At 33.1% G+C, this 15002-nt stretch overlaps 1 protein-coding gene across 2 annotated transcripts; it reads left to right on the top strand.

The window, feature by feature from the left end:
• The first annotated feature begins 803 nt into the window (after positions 1 to 803).
• LOC128547367 (uncharacterized) lies at positions 804 to 14239 on the top strand. 2 transcript variants are annotated; one of them, XM_053519951.1, is made up of 3 exons: positions 804 to 950; positions 7279 to 7304; positions 11630 to 14239. In XM_053519951.1, exon 3 carries the CDS (start codon positions 11860 to 11862, stop codon positions 13402 to 13404), a length of 1545 nt encoding a protein of 514 aa, XP_053375926.1. In that variant the 5' UTR covers positions 804 to 950; positions 7279 to 7304; positions 11630 to 11859; the 3' UTR covers positions 13405 to 14239. The 2 variants fall into 2 exon arrangements, with proteins under 2 accessions (XP_053375926.1, XP_053375925.1); XM_053519950.1 differs by lacking the exon at positions 7279 to 7304.
• Positions 14240 to 15002: the final 763 nt, after the last annotated feature.

The raw sequence follows: 15002 nt of genomic DNA, 5'->3' as shown, positions 1-15002 counted from the left end.
TTTGATGTTTTCAAATACAGGAGAAGAATATTTGATGTTTGACCATAATCAGGCGATATTCCTAGACAGAAAACAAACAGGACCCAATTTGCAGAATTAGTGGACTGAAATTTTCAATTTTTTAACTACATTTTATCATTAATCTGCTAAGATACCAAGCTATCTTGTGGCATTAATATGCCACTATAGGTAGGCGATCGAAGCAGCCACAGATCAGGAGGAGTAGAGTTGGGTACCCACCCGTGGCACATGAGATCTTGGCTTTTCTTAATCTATTTCAAACCACATAAAATTTTCTTTTTCTAAAGATCTTTTATATCCCTTTTAGACAGAATGAAATTGAATGTAGTAAGAAAGTACGCATATATTTTCTGTGGTATTTACAGGCTCATCTGTCATTGTTGTCATCTCTGTATTCCTGGGGTGCCGAAAAGCAAAGTTCGAAAGAAAGCATTAGATCGTTAGCTATTATACATCTTAAAGGTCATTTAAAATTGTTTCGTGAAAATTGAAACATATAAATTTCTTTATCTTGGTATATTTATGTGTTTTTATGTGTTTATGTGTGTGTACAAACACAGGATAATAAATGGTTTAGGCTCGTTTGAGAGGATCAAATTTGGATCTAATAAATGATTTATTGGAATAGAAATCTTGGTCTAATAAATAAAAACCCCTATCGGGTTTTTTTTTATTTACATAAGATTAAACAGGAAGATCATAAACATTGTTACACAGGTGACACATTGAAACACTAAGCAAGTCACGTAGCGCATGGTTATTTATACAATCAACCGGTCGAAATGAAATATTATAGTAAAATAACAGTTGACGAGAACAAACCGTTGTGACTGTCACTGTTCAAAAATAATTTGCCAACAAGAGATTTGAAAAGTGTGACAAGGAAATATTTATATCCTTATGTCTAGTTTGAAACTGTGATGAAACCGGTATGTATTCTCGATTGAAATCATATCACCATCATCATCATTTTCATCGTCATTATTATGACATTAACATTATTATTATTATTATTATTATCATTATTATTATTATCATTATTATTATTATTATTATTATTATTATTGCTTTTATTGTTGTTGCTATGGTTGTTGTTTATGTTGTTGGTGGTGATAACGATGATTACGTCATTACGTCACGCACCCGATATGAAATTCAGGCGCCGGTCAATGGAAAAATATTGACGTTTCAGCTACCGGAGTAATTTTACGGGGAACAGAAACGTGTATGTAATAATAAATAACATGGCAAGTCTCCAGTTTTTGATGGTAGACAAAAAACCTAGGTGGCCTTCGGTTATGATTTCAATACTGGCAAGTACCTAGATAAAAAAACAACTGATTTTCACTAAGATTGAGGCTCTCTCTTGCGTGAATACTTTGAATTTTTAAACCCCAAGTGATGTCCCAATCCCAGTGTTGGTGGGTAAATAATTTGAACTCATTCACTATACTAGGCCATGACAGTCTGTTCAAATTCTTTATAGGCAGATTTTATTCTGTACAATCATTCAAATAATCGTCAGAACGATATTTGAATTATTATCCATAGTCCCCGACAGTGGTTGTGATGGTGTTGATGTTGTTGTTATTAAAGACACTTTGGTACATCGTTTGAAGTATGATTACTTAGTACTACGTAGATTGTCTTTGTATTAGACTAAGGAAAATTAATCTTATATCATTTAAATGTATTTTGAAAAGATGTTTGTTTAAACTTGCAGATATGGTCAAACGTACGGATGACTGATATCTTAATGTAACAAACTGTAAAACACTTGAAAATTGAAATAGTTAAGATCACTTTCAAATATTTTATGTTCGCATATATTTTAGTTAGTTTATAAAAATGTGAATATAAGTTATAACCTACATCGACACTGATGTAGCTATATCTATATCTCCGCGAGTAAAGCACTGATTTTGGTGTCTGCTCTCAAATTCTTATTCGAAGCAAGCTAGCGAACTATCATATAGGACAGTCACGTGAAATACAGTGGTATCCAGTAAAAAAACAGGTGTAAATAGGGTCGAAGTCTTCAAATACAAATGGAAGAAATTGAATAAAACAAAAAGACAGTCGCACAAAAATTCAAAATCTCTTCCATCAAGGTCAAAACATGATGAAGATGAACTTCTACTGTAGAAACTATGTTTTCGCTAGACAACCTCTATTAACAATGTCGCTACTGATTAAAATTAAGTTTTATAACAGAAGTTCAAAAATATTTTACATCAGTTCAGGATATTTTGAATTCATATATTCGGATAAATGAAAAAGAACTTTTGACTTTAAGGTAGCAGGGTACACTTAGATTCGAAAATTTTGGATACGGAAAGTCTTACATGTAGAGAGTCGCAATAATGCACCTCCCTTATGAGCAGAATCAGGGTGGCCATTTTATGAATTGTGTGCATGTTTTGTGCTTTTAATTAACGGCAAAATCAGGACTCTCATACGAGAATAATGAAAGTTATCAAAACGAAAGTTTTACACCATCCATTAAAACTTACATGCCAAAATTATAAATTTTTTACTTTTTGAACAGCCTGCAATGATCCCGCTGCAATAGCAATGCTCAATTTTATTGCATTTCTCAATTTGATACTGGACTTTAGGATATAAACGTAATGGGGGCCCATCCAGCTCTTTTTCTCACAAAATAGCGAAAATATTCCTGAGTATCAATCAACCAGCACGGAACACTTCCGTGATTTGATTTTTCCGCGAAATGGCGTCTCATTGATTCATACAAAGGTAGCAGCAGTTAGTTTTACAACGGACATCATAATTGTAAATGTATCGGCTGTATAAATTTTCTAAAGAATTAACAATCATTCTTTCACCTTAATTTACAGACATCCAACATCACGAAATTCTAATTATTACAACTATTGACGATGGCAAAAATTCGAAGTGTACCATGCTACCTAAGCAGTTTAACCATTGTTTGATAACTCACTAATTATAATTTGCTGTTACATGAATTGTTTGAAGGAAGTAAAACATAATAATCCTTCACACATTAATTAAATATGTAGTAATAAAACAAGAATATATCTTTATCAGTAAACATTATTTCGCTGTATTGTGAGAAAATCGTAACCAGGCAAGAAAAAAATCATTTATTATCAGTTGAATGGAGGAAATCGTTTTAATCCATTCATTGTATAAAGTTACTTCATGGTAACGATGTGATTCTTTATGGTGGCTGAATCCGGACCTTTCGTTATGCCGTGTTTGGGTGCGCGTTGCTTTTGTAGCACTATTTCAGCATGTTTTAAATATATATGCACTTTTTTTACTATCAATGCTCTTAAAAATTAAATATGTTTACCTGTAAAATTGAAACTAGAAAAAATTATAATAGTCGATTTAGCTTTGACTTGGCACCTACCTATTAATCCCTGGTAACAATAAACGATTTTGTAACTATTCTGTCAAATGGCACTAGTCTTGAGAACTTGTGTTCAGTTTTGATGAAAAATTAATAACTATCTTAAATCGATCAATCTTATTTGTATTGCCCTGCGAACTGATCCCTGTACAGAAGGCGAGTATCAATTTTGGACTTTTGTTATATGATTCCATCTAATACGGTCGTACAGTAAGTGTATTAGCTTTTGAACCCGGTTTATGACATGCACGGTACAAAGCGAATTGTTCAAGCGCACATAAGTGTTCCCGGCGTCAGTTTCACAGTTGCATGTCTTCAATTTCTTAAAGCATTGATGATTAAAAAGTACATATTTAAAATATGCTGATAATGGAACCAAATTCATTTTTGTCACCTACGCTAAGTATGTGTTATCGTGATAGAAAATATGGGTGCATGCTACTAGTGTCTCGATGCTAAGTGTTTGTTCATCATTGCTGATCATACGTTTTCTGAAGTTTCATTTAACAATGTCAAAAACGAAAAACGGTCGTTTAAAAAGATCTCAATAACTGTCAAGTACGCTAGTTTTGAAAGAAAGCAATAAAAAGACTTGAAGTTTAAGAGACTAAAGAATTACAATTGTTTGGCAGGTCAGGTACATAAAATGTTATACAAGCTATAACGTTTTTCATGTATATATAGTGTTACCATTCGTTATGTCAAACAGGTTTAAATTTAAGAACAGGACATATGAATTATAACGTTTAGGATAAAACTCAAGTGCTTTGTTTATACACTATGTAGCGGAAACATAATCCGTAAAGCTTTCAATCAAATGGTTTTGGTTTTTTTTCTTCTTCTTTTAAAATTAATGCTGAAATTAAATAAAGTTTTCAATATTGCATTCAAACTTAAAACAATATATATATATTATATCATTCTTCTTGCACACAAAAACGCTTATTTTCACTTGATACTCCTCACTTTTATAATTAGGTACATCTTGCGCCCCTTATCATTTAATTTTAATTATTGAATTTTTACTAATTTTATAATACCTTGTCCGATAGTTAATGTGTATTAATCAACGTAGTTTTAAATAAGCTTATGAAAGAGCCTTCCTTTCTTACCGTTCACATGTTTAGCTGAGGACAATATGAAATGGTCTTTAGGCCGTACATGTTCTTAGAATCCAATGATCCATACAGAAAATAAGCAACAAAAAAATAAAACGTTTAATAGTGGCACAATCAATAAACTATTTCAACTGAAACTATGACGAAGACTGGCTATCATTATTTCAACCTTAAAAATATGGGTCATGCCACTTGATCCAATTGATGATATGTATTTCGGAAGGATGACACACAGAGTATAATTTCAGGAACTGGCTATCAACAAGACAGAAACCTTGACTTAGCAAATTAATTGTCTTTTCTAATGATAGATTGTGGCAATGTCACATTGCTTGATCAGTATAATCTGTTACATGGCATTTGACTCAAGCCTCTGATCACTCGAACAAAGAACCTCCCTAGTTAACAAAATGTCTCCATTTTCACTTATTTCCTGTACGCCATAATAATCATATCTGTCTATTGTCAATGAAACGATAAATGAGGAATCAAAACAGCTGTTACAGAATATCCTAGCTTTAAACACACCCTCTTTATTTATTGTGCCTTACAATCGTTGTGTTAAACCTTTAGTTCACTCATTCATTCATTCATTTCATATTTCAACATATTACAATATAATGCATGATATACATATATAAAACAAAATAAAGGTGGCTCGGCAAAAGAAGAAAACGGCGGAAGGTAAAACTTTATTAAATGATATATGATATTTACACAAAACAGCTAGTTTTAAAGTTTAGTAAATAAGATTATTATAGAGGGTTGCTTTGATAAGAGATTAACAATGAAAATATATTATTCAAATAAGCAGTTTTGATTAAAAATTATGTGTATAAAATTAGGAGGAAAAATAAGAAATATTAAAACATTTCAAAACATTAAAATATAAGGTTGACGAAAAAGAAAATTAATCCTTATTTTCATTGTGGTCCTTCATCAAAATGTAGCTAACACATTAAGCAACAAAAGATTTTATTAAATGAAAGGAAAAATGAATTCGCACTATTAAGCTTTAGATTAATATTATCACAGACAGACAATGGACTATCACAAAACTATTATTATCAACTACTGCCTACTATAAATGTAGAACAATTGCTATCTATTTTTGAAACGAATACCAAAAACAAAAACAAGACAACTATTTATACTACAGGAATAGAATTGACACCTAAGACTCTAGCTTCTAAATGGGATTTGACAGCGAATTTAAAATGAGGGGTGCTCCTACCTTTTCCTAAATGCTTTGGCATTTCTTTCTATAACAGCAACTATGATTTGCAAATGACTTCCTACCAAAACCTTTAACCTCGGGAAGACAAAATCTTTTAGTGTCTACAAATCATTCATTGGAATAATCAACCGACACTCTTAACCTAGTAAGATACATATGAATTGAACTTTGTTCAATGAAATGCTGTTAAAGGTAACCTGGAGCTTTACCACTAACTATTTTGAATGAGAGTCACAACATGAATAGTTCAAATTTCTTCGAAACAGGTAGCCAATTCAGCTTGACTAAATGACCCTAATCTATATGAGCTCTTGCCTCTAAACCTAACACAAATCTGATCATTCTATTTTGGCGACCTGTAGCTTATTTTTAAATTCCTGAGTGAAGTTGTTATACCAAACCGCTCAACCAATATCGTAATGATACAAGATAAGACATATGATGCTAATAACCTTTTACAATGTGCGGATTGAAGAATTTACTTTTCCTGTATACTTAAACCGAGACTTCTTCATAGTTGACCTAACTATTGAATCATAACTGAAACAAGCATAGTATACTTTTATGTACGGTGTTCCGTTACGGCCGTCTTGGATTCGTACTGTCGTCCTAAGGGCGGAAACGTGAAAACGCATTGACATTGACGCGTAAACAGAATATTATAAAATAGAAAAAAGTGGAAACTTGACAGGTCACTTAACACGACAAATACGAAAATGTTGCAGGCTCGGTTTGATTGAGCCTGTTCATGGACGGTAGTGGAAATGCATGCTACCGTCCAAGCCCTCTAACCCCGGGTTGAGCAGAACTCAACATTTACACATGCTAAAAGTATAAAAAGCAATTTAGAGACATCCGCAGATGTATTCAAACGGCGGTGAACATGGAACCTTCAATGATACACGGGTTGTGGCGTGTAATTCCATGAAAAGCGGCGTTTGGTACCCAGATGAAGTAATACTAAGCTACTAAAACTATAATACTAAGCTAAAATAAGATACAAAAAATTTTGCATTTTCACGGTATTAATTATAATATCGTGTTTTTTCGCGTTTTCGCCCTCGTTTTCCTTTTTTCGTATCGTGTTTCGAGATATTTTATCGTGTTTTCGCGTTTTCGCTCTCCCGACCGCAAAGGCGAAACCGCGAAAACACGGTGTTTTAATATATAAATGTTAGATCCTTACTGGCATTCTAAAGGTATTACCTGATATTCAAAGTGATTGCCGATTTATCGTCTTAATGTATGATCGGAATCACGTACTGTCGAACCGTAGTTGAAAGACAAATACTTTCTTTTTATACATACCATTAGGCACATTGTGCCATTAAGACCTTGATATACATATAATTCAGGGTATGGGATAACTTTATTATGTAATGACAGAATATGGATACCATATACGGTCTTCTTATTGTTTAAATGTAGTGAGCTGCATTTATTCAGGTGAGCGCAGGATCAGTTGGTCCTCTTATCTATTTATGGCTTAGCGTTTATTCTTTCAGATAAACGGAAGTCTGGAGCAGTTTAGGTATATCGCTTTTTACTATAAACGTCCTACGTAGTCCAAACACTTATTACTATAAACGTCCTACTTAAACAAAACACCTCAATAATGTAGAGGCGATACCTATAGTGCCCCTTTTTAAAGTGTTTGAACAAAGTAGAAAGTTTTAGCCAAAACCAGATAGATCGTCAGAAGCAGCAAAAATAGCTCCAAACAGGTACATGTCTGAAAAAAATAAAACATGCCAAGCAACAAATATACGAGTTTTACCTCTGTGTAGTTTTTGGTATCTCTATCTGCGCATTTTAATAACGTGATCACATATCCTTGAATTAAGTCCAGTCAAATACAAGAGAACATTTGATGTTTTCAAATACAGGAGAAGAATATTTGATGTTTGACCATAATCAGGCGATATTCCCAAACAGAAAACAAACAGGATCCAGTTTGCAGAATTAGTGGACTGAAATTTTCAAATTTTATAACTACAATTTATCATTACTCTGTAATGATACCAAGCTATCTTGTGCCAGTAACATGCCACTTAAGGTAGGCGATCGAAGTATCCACTGATCAGGAGGAGTAAGGTTGGGTACCCCTCCACAGCACATGTGACATTGGATTTTCTTAAACTATATCAAACCACATATTTGTTTCTTTTTCTAAAGAGCTTTTATATCCCTTTTAGACAGAATGAAATTGAATATAGTAAGAAGGTACGCATGTATTTCTTGTCGTATTTACAGGAACATCTTTCAGTGCGATGACCTTTGTATTCCCGAGGTGTGGGAAAGCAAAATTCAGCAGAAAGCATTAAATAATCGTTAACTATTATAAATGATAAGTCATTTGAAATAGTTTCGTGAAGAGTGAAATATAATAAATTTCTTTATCTTGGCATATTTATGTGCTTTTTTATTTCTTTTGTTGGCTTTAGGTGTATGAACAGATGATAATAAAGGATTTATGCTCGTTTGAGATAATCGAATTTGGATATGATTAATGACTTATTAGAATAGAAAGCTTGTTCTAATAAACAAAATTCCATATCGGGTGTTTTTATTTACATAAGATAAAACAGGAAGATCGTAAATATTATCACACAGGTGACATATCTAAACACTAAGCAAGTCACGTAGCGCATAGAAAAGAAAATTCTTTATAGGATAGACCGTTATAATATTATAATAAGATAACAGTTGACGAGAAAAAATGATTTGCCAACAATCGATTTGAGAAGTGTAACAAAGAAATATTTTTATCCACATACTTAATTTTAAAATCCGAAGTAATCGGTATGTATTATTATCAGTTAAATTAAGATCATCATCATCATCATTTTCATCCTCATGATTGTTTCATGACATTAACATTATTATCATTATTTTAATTATTATTATTATTATTATTGTCGTTGTTATGGCTATTGCTGTTGTTGTTGATGGTGATATTCTAATGTTAAATAAGGTGAAATAAGCATTGTGAGAAAATCTTGTCTTTTCTGCAGCAGATCTAACGTCAGGAAGAATCGACCCTCTAAATGGTGGCCAGGGAAGTTAAAAAATATTTATATTTGATTGAGTACAGGAAGTGGTATTTAATTAATCTAGTGTATTATCTTACTTTATGACTATGGTCCGATGTGGTTCTGTATGGTAACTGTATTCGGACATTTCGTTATGCCGTGTTTGGGTGCCCGAGGATTTTGAAATAACTTTTGCTGTGTAATCCTGGCGCCCGCGCCAACACACCATAAAAAAATTGAAAGTTATGTCTGTCGTTTTGGCACACGTGCCAGTAAGACAACACGAAATTAACAACGCGCCGAAACAAACCAAAGAATGCCGAAAATTTTATTTTGCGTTGGTTTGCGCGCAATATTCACAGATTTCATTTTGGCGTCTCGCGTTTGGCGTGTTGGTTCGTGCGCCGCCTAGCACTTTATAGCGTTGTTAACGCGTGTACTTCGACTTTGAGCGCGCAGCCGCTGTTCGTCAGATAAGTTTTGTTATTCTCTTCTTACTAAATAACATGTGAAAATGTAAGACGTAATAAAATATCGAACCATTACTTATTGATGATCAAACTTTTCTAACATTAAAAAATAAAATTTTCCGCTTTCTTTGGTTTGTTTCTGCGCGTTGTTAATTATCACATATTTATTGATTCCACTGTGGGTGAAAAGAATCCGTAAAGCAATCAAACTGCTTTTCTTCTCTCCCATCGAATTCGGCCAATCTGTTTGTATATGTGCATGCGTATATGCGTGCGTTAACGTGTGTGAGTGTATGTGTGTAAGAGAGAGAAATAGCCCGCCCGCTTAGCTCAGTAGGCAGAGCGTCCGTCTACGGATCGCGGGGTCCCGAGTTAGATCCTCGGGATGGGCGTATGTTCTCCGTGACGATTTGATAAAAGACACTGTGTTTGAAATCATTTGTCCTCCACTCTGATAATTCATGTGGGGAAGTTGGCAGTTACATATGTCATCTGATGGCATGACATTTCAAATCAGTGGTTACTTTGATACACCCATTTTAATTTGAAACAGTGGGGGTAATTTGACATAAAGTCATCCCATGGTTAACAACCCTGTTTGTCTCAGTCAAACTAATGACAATAATGAAATTCCAAATGAGTCCTATAAATACTTACTGAGATAAATCCATTTTTATTAAAGTCAGGGGAGGTAATCGTGTATTGGCATATGTATGTAGAAGAATCAGAGTAAACGCCTTTAAAACAATAAATTAGAAAAGTATACATATTGATAAACGTTCAATTAAGAGTTATCTAAAATGACTATTTCTTACCATGGAAGACATAAATAAAGTTTCAAACCAATCTTATTAGAAGCTGCTAAGGTTTGTGTTCATTTTTGTGTGTGGTGTGCGAGAGTTGTTCGTGTGTGTCTTTGGGGAGGCTGCGTTTTTTTTAACGTGGCTTTCCCTGTTGGATATTCTTCATTGTTTTATTCATTTACACAAAACCAAAGGGAGGTAATTTGTCATTAATTCAGTCAATATGTATCTTCACTGATTGTCCAAGTCCATCTGATGGCATAAATGAAATTTCAGACCATTATCTTTTTTACTTACAGAGATATAGCCATTTTAATTTGAAATAAAGGGAGGAAGTTTGACATAAAATCAGGCCATTGTTGTCTACCCTAATTGTCTCAGTCCAACTAATGACAATAATGAATTTTGAGTCCTTTAAATAATTGCTGATATAAATCCATTTTGATTGAAATCAGGGGAGGTAATCAGATAGAAAATAACTCAGGATCTGACAGAATCATCACGGAATTCAGGATTTATTGTTGTTGAAAATATTTTGCAAGTTTGTATCAAATCAAACCATAAATGAAGTCTCTATATGGCTGCAAAAGCCAAAATAGTTAATTTTGGACCTTTTAGGGACCACAACTATGGAACCCATGATGATATCTGGCCAGTTTTGGAAAGGAATCGAGAAATTATGCCAATACAAGTTGTGTACAAGTGTGATTAAAATTAATTGCAAAATGTGGTCTAAATCGTGTTCACAAGCACAAGATAAAATTTTTGGCTCTTTAAGGGGCCATTACTCAAGAACCCATGACAGGATCTGGCCAGTTTTCTAAAGCAACCGAGATATTAGGCCAATACAACTTGTGTGCAAGCTTGATTAAAGTTGATTGCAAAATGTGGTCCCTATCGTGTTCACAAGCTGAAAATAGGAAATTTTTGTCCTTTAAGGGGCAATAACTCTTGATCCCATGGTAGGATCTGGCCAGTTTTCGAAAGAAACCGAAATATTATGCCAATACAAGTTGTGTTTTAAGATTGATTACAGTTGATTGCAAACTATGGTCTCTATCATGTTCACAAAATATTTTGAACGGACGACGAACGAACGGACGAACGACGGACGGACGACGGCCGAATGGCGATCACAAAAGCTCACCTTGTCACTACGTGACAGGAGAGCTAAAAACAAGTAGGCGCTGATGTTATTTTTACACTTATTCTAATAATCACCAATAATAATTAATATTAATATCATTTATTTAGTAAAATTTATACTATTAATTTTAATGATACTTTTATGTGTTTATTTTCAATCACTACACGTATTTTATTTGATTATTTTACGTCATTAATAAAAATAATAAAAAATACTAATATCTTTTAAATTCCTTAAGAAAATTATCTTATCTAAACGTGCAAACATAGTAATAATATACGCATATCTTATTTTTCTATCAAAGAGCTTACTAGTATACTTATAGACTAAAAAAGGTTTATATTTACCAATTTTAAGTCTGTAATATTTAATGCCTTTACGGTATGTTTTTGCATTTGTTTTAGTTTGTCTGCAAATGAAGTAATAAGAAGATATTCTACATGGAAGTGGGTATACTTATCTTTACAATCTTATATGTCAGCGTTTCTGCGAAGCAACCAAACTATAAATAGAACATATGCAATGCAGTGACATCCGGTAACACGATTTAAAAAAAACTGATTTTAGACAGACTACTGATGCAATTTTAAACAAAACTAAAACAAAAATGGTGTGGCGAGGGTAAGGTCTTCAAATGCAAATGGCGGAAATTGTGAAAACAGTTGAAGATGAAATCGAGATTTATTCCAGAACGTCAGGTAACACTGATGAAAATGAACCATTTTCAGCAGTAGAAACTTTGTCTTTGTTAGACAGCCTCTATTTACAATGCCAACCTTGTGCTAATATAGGCTATATAACAGAAATTCAAAAATTAGCTTCATCACTCCAGGAGATTTTAAACTCAAACAATATGCTGGATGACAATGATAGAATTGCTATAGCAGGAAGTTTTGCCGAAGGGATTTTTATACCTGGACACAGTGATGTTGACATAATGCTCACTCTTTACTCACTAATTTGCTGTGACGTGCAGTGCTTACAAGACATTGATCCCAGTAAATACAGCAAAGTATATATTGCAGATACACAACATACTTCTCCGGGTTATACTTTTTTAATCGAGTTAGGCGATCAGTTTACAGCACAAGCTAGACGAGATTCCAATTCAAAGTTTGTGTCCAAAGCAGGTCAAGATACTGAAGGACAAAGATTTCTAGATGTTGCACTAAAACAAAAAGACATTTACGATAAAATCGGAGTGCGGGCCTCTAGGCAAGGCCCAGCGTTACAAATACTATTAGATATAATAAAAACTAGTGCTGCACTATTTTCAAGAATATTTGGCAGTGTCAACACAGCAGATTTAGTTTCTGCGATTTCGTATGAAAGCGATATTATTAAACAAAGTTGGCTAAATCGAAAGAGAAAGCATGGGTGGCCACCAGAAGAACTACAAAGGCAAATAAGTAAAATGAAAGGTCATGTTGTTCCTGTAGGTACGAAAAACAATCAGAATGAGGGATATGAATGGCGTATTTGTTATACACAGGCCGAAATAAAACTAGCGCATTCTTTAAATGAAGTGCAACTGATGTTATATATCAAACTGAAACTTTTTTCAAAAACTGTTTTCAAAGAAGCATGTCAAGATATTACATCATATATAATTAAAAATATTATATTTTGGTTAGCAGAATCAATCCCAAATAAGTACTTCCAGTGTAGATATTTTATTCCACTTTTTAGAGCAACACTTGTTTGTTTAAGAACATTTGTTACCAAAAGATATCTTCCGAACTATATGATTCCACAGAGAAATTTATTTGCCGGGAAACTTATACAACATGAACAAGAAGCATTGGTTGAAGTATTGTCCTATTGTATTGAAAAGTACCCAATGTTTGAAGGAGAACGAGGAAAAGATATCCTTCGGCTTTATGAAGATCTATTACATAATCTCGACGACCGCGTACAATTCCAGTGCATTGTGATGAGAAGTTTGAGGGTCACGAAAGCTTTTCTTCCTATACTCTTCAGACCAAGTAAACCGGAAAAGGATTTTTATGATCTTATACTTGGCATTTGCCAATTAGTTGGCATGACGGACACCGAAAAATACGCAATGTCCAATTGCTTTAGAACTGGTGATATACAAGCATGTATATCTGTGCTCTTCAGTGCAAAACAACTTAATTGTTTTGCCTATATATGTAATTTGTTATTTTTCTCCCAATGAACAGAGAAACAGAAATAACATAATCAAAAACACTGCAAGACCAAGAATGTTTGACAGAAATTGCTCTCTAACGCGTATTGTATATAGTACAACAGTAATAGGTAAAATCAATTTGGCTGTAGCGAGAGTTATGTAAATGCAGCTTCTTTATTCATTAAGCGACATAGTCTTATATCATACAATTTAAGTTAAAACAGCTTTGTTACAACGCGGTATCAATTGAGTTTACTGATGTACTGTTTACAGTGTACTATATCATCATTTCAATTTATCAGTAGTCTATTTAGCAAATACTGCAGGCCTGCGGTTTAGCGTCTTATATACCACGGTTCATAGTTCAGGTACTTAGGAAGTTGACCACAAGGGAGTTAGCCCGACTGGTTAAATACTGAAGCATCTGAACGATAATAGTAAGTGTATTATACTTTATTACAGGTCTTACCTTAGTTAGACCACAAGTTGAGGATTGAAAGTATCTATGTGACACAAATTTTGAGTATTTATATTTTCAATCTTTAAAAATCTTAAAAAAAAAATTATTCGGCTTTTAAATAATTATTTCCTTATTACATTTCACTTTTTGTAGGTTGTTTGTTTCCATAATATTATTTCATATTATTATTTTATATTATACACAATGTAAAGAACGAAATAGAAAATTCTACAAAAATCGTATTAAATGAGACAGATTCTATTTTTCATCATGAATAATTTGTTTTACATTTAGTTTATAAATGTAGTATCTTACATTTGAAATTGAGTTGTAATTAATGATTATTTCTCTTCATTATGTATTTAACCATAAGAGATAATAATAGTTTTCTATAGTCTTACAATTTTGTTCAAACATCCAAATAGAAAATGATATGTATAGTTTATTTCCTTCATCTTTTTAATAATAATTCTTTAATCTTTGTTAAAAATGATAAAAAATAAACTTTTGTTCAAAACTAAATTGCACATGGCCAGTGTTTGTATATTTCGAATTCCTATTGTTAGTGGAAGCTCCGATAAAATTCTGTTGAAACCCAGCAAGTTATAAAGAAGTATAAGTGGTTAGAAGAAAAATCACTGTCACACGGGGCTCGTCTCTAGGTCTCAAAGTTGTATACTACTGAATCTATACCAGTGGAGGATATTCAAATTAAATTCCATTCTGGAAACGATGTGTTTGAAAGAAAACTTTGTAACATCTTGATGGCAATGACCCTTGTCAACAGGAGAAATCATTGCCATTATTTGATTACTTTAAATCCTTACCTTCCAGGGTGATTTTTTTATGAATTCAATTAGATAGTTCTGAAGAAGAAAAAGTTTGAGATAACTGAATATTTTCATCTATGCGGCACATGCGCTTGGCATGATAATTGCCATTGTTTCACTTTGAAACATTATGTCAAAAAATACTACCAGCTTATCTACACCGAAATTTTGGCGGTCAGAAGGACACACGCAGTCATAATATATTCAAAGCGCCGACAAAACCAGAAAAACTAGATATGTTAAACTGTTAACAAAATATGCAGCACATGAAATTCTTTTTATTTGACCTTCGATTACTTACCGTAACCAAACAGGCATAGTTTCCGAATGTTTTC

The sequence above is a fragment of the Mercenaria mercenaria genome, chromosome 12 (genome assembly GCF_021730395.1).
Source record: "Mercenaria mercenaria strain notata chromosome 12, MADL_Memer_1, whole genome shotgun sequence".
In the NCBI taxonomy this organism is placed as follows: domain Eukaryota; kingdom Metazoa; phylum Mollusca; class Bivalvia; order Venerida; family Veneridae; genus Mercenaria; species Mercenaria mercenaria.
Note: the sequence above shows the minus strand (reverse complement) of the source record. Positions and strands in the feature narration are given on the sequence as shown.

Bases quoted from the DNA above. Each gene is read 5' to 3' on its own strand.
- LOC128547367 (XM_053519950.1), top strand. From the start codon at position 11,860: ATGCAAATGGCGGAAATTGTGAAAACAGTTGAAGATGAAATCGAGATT.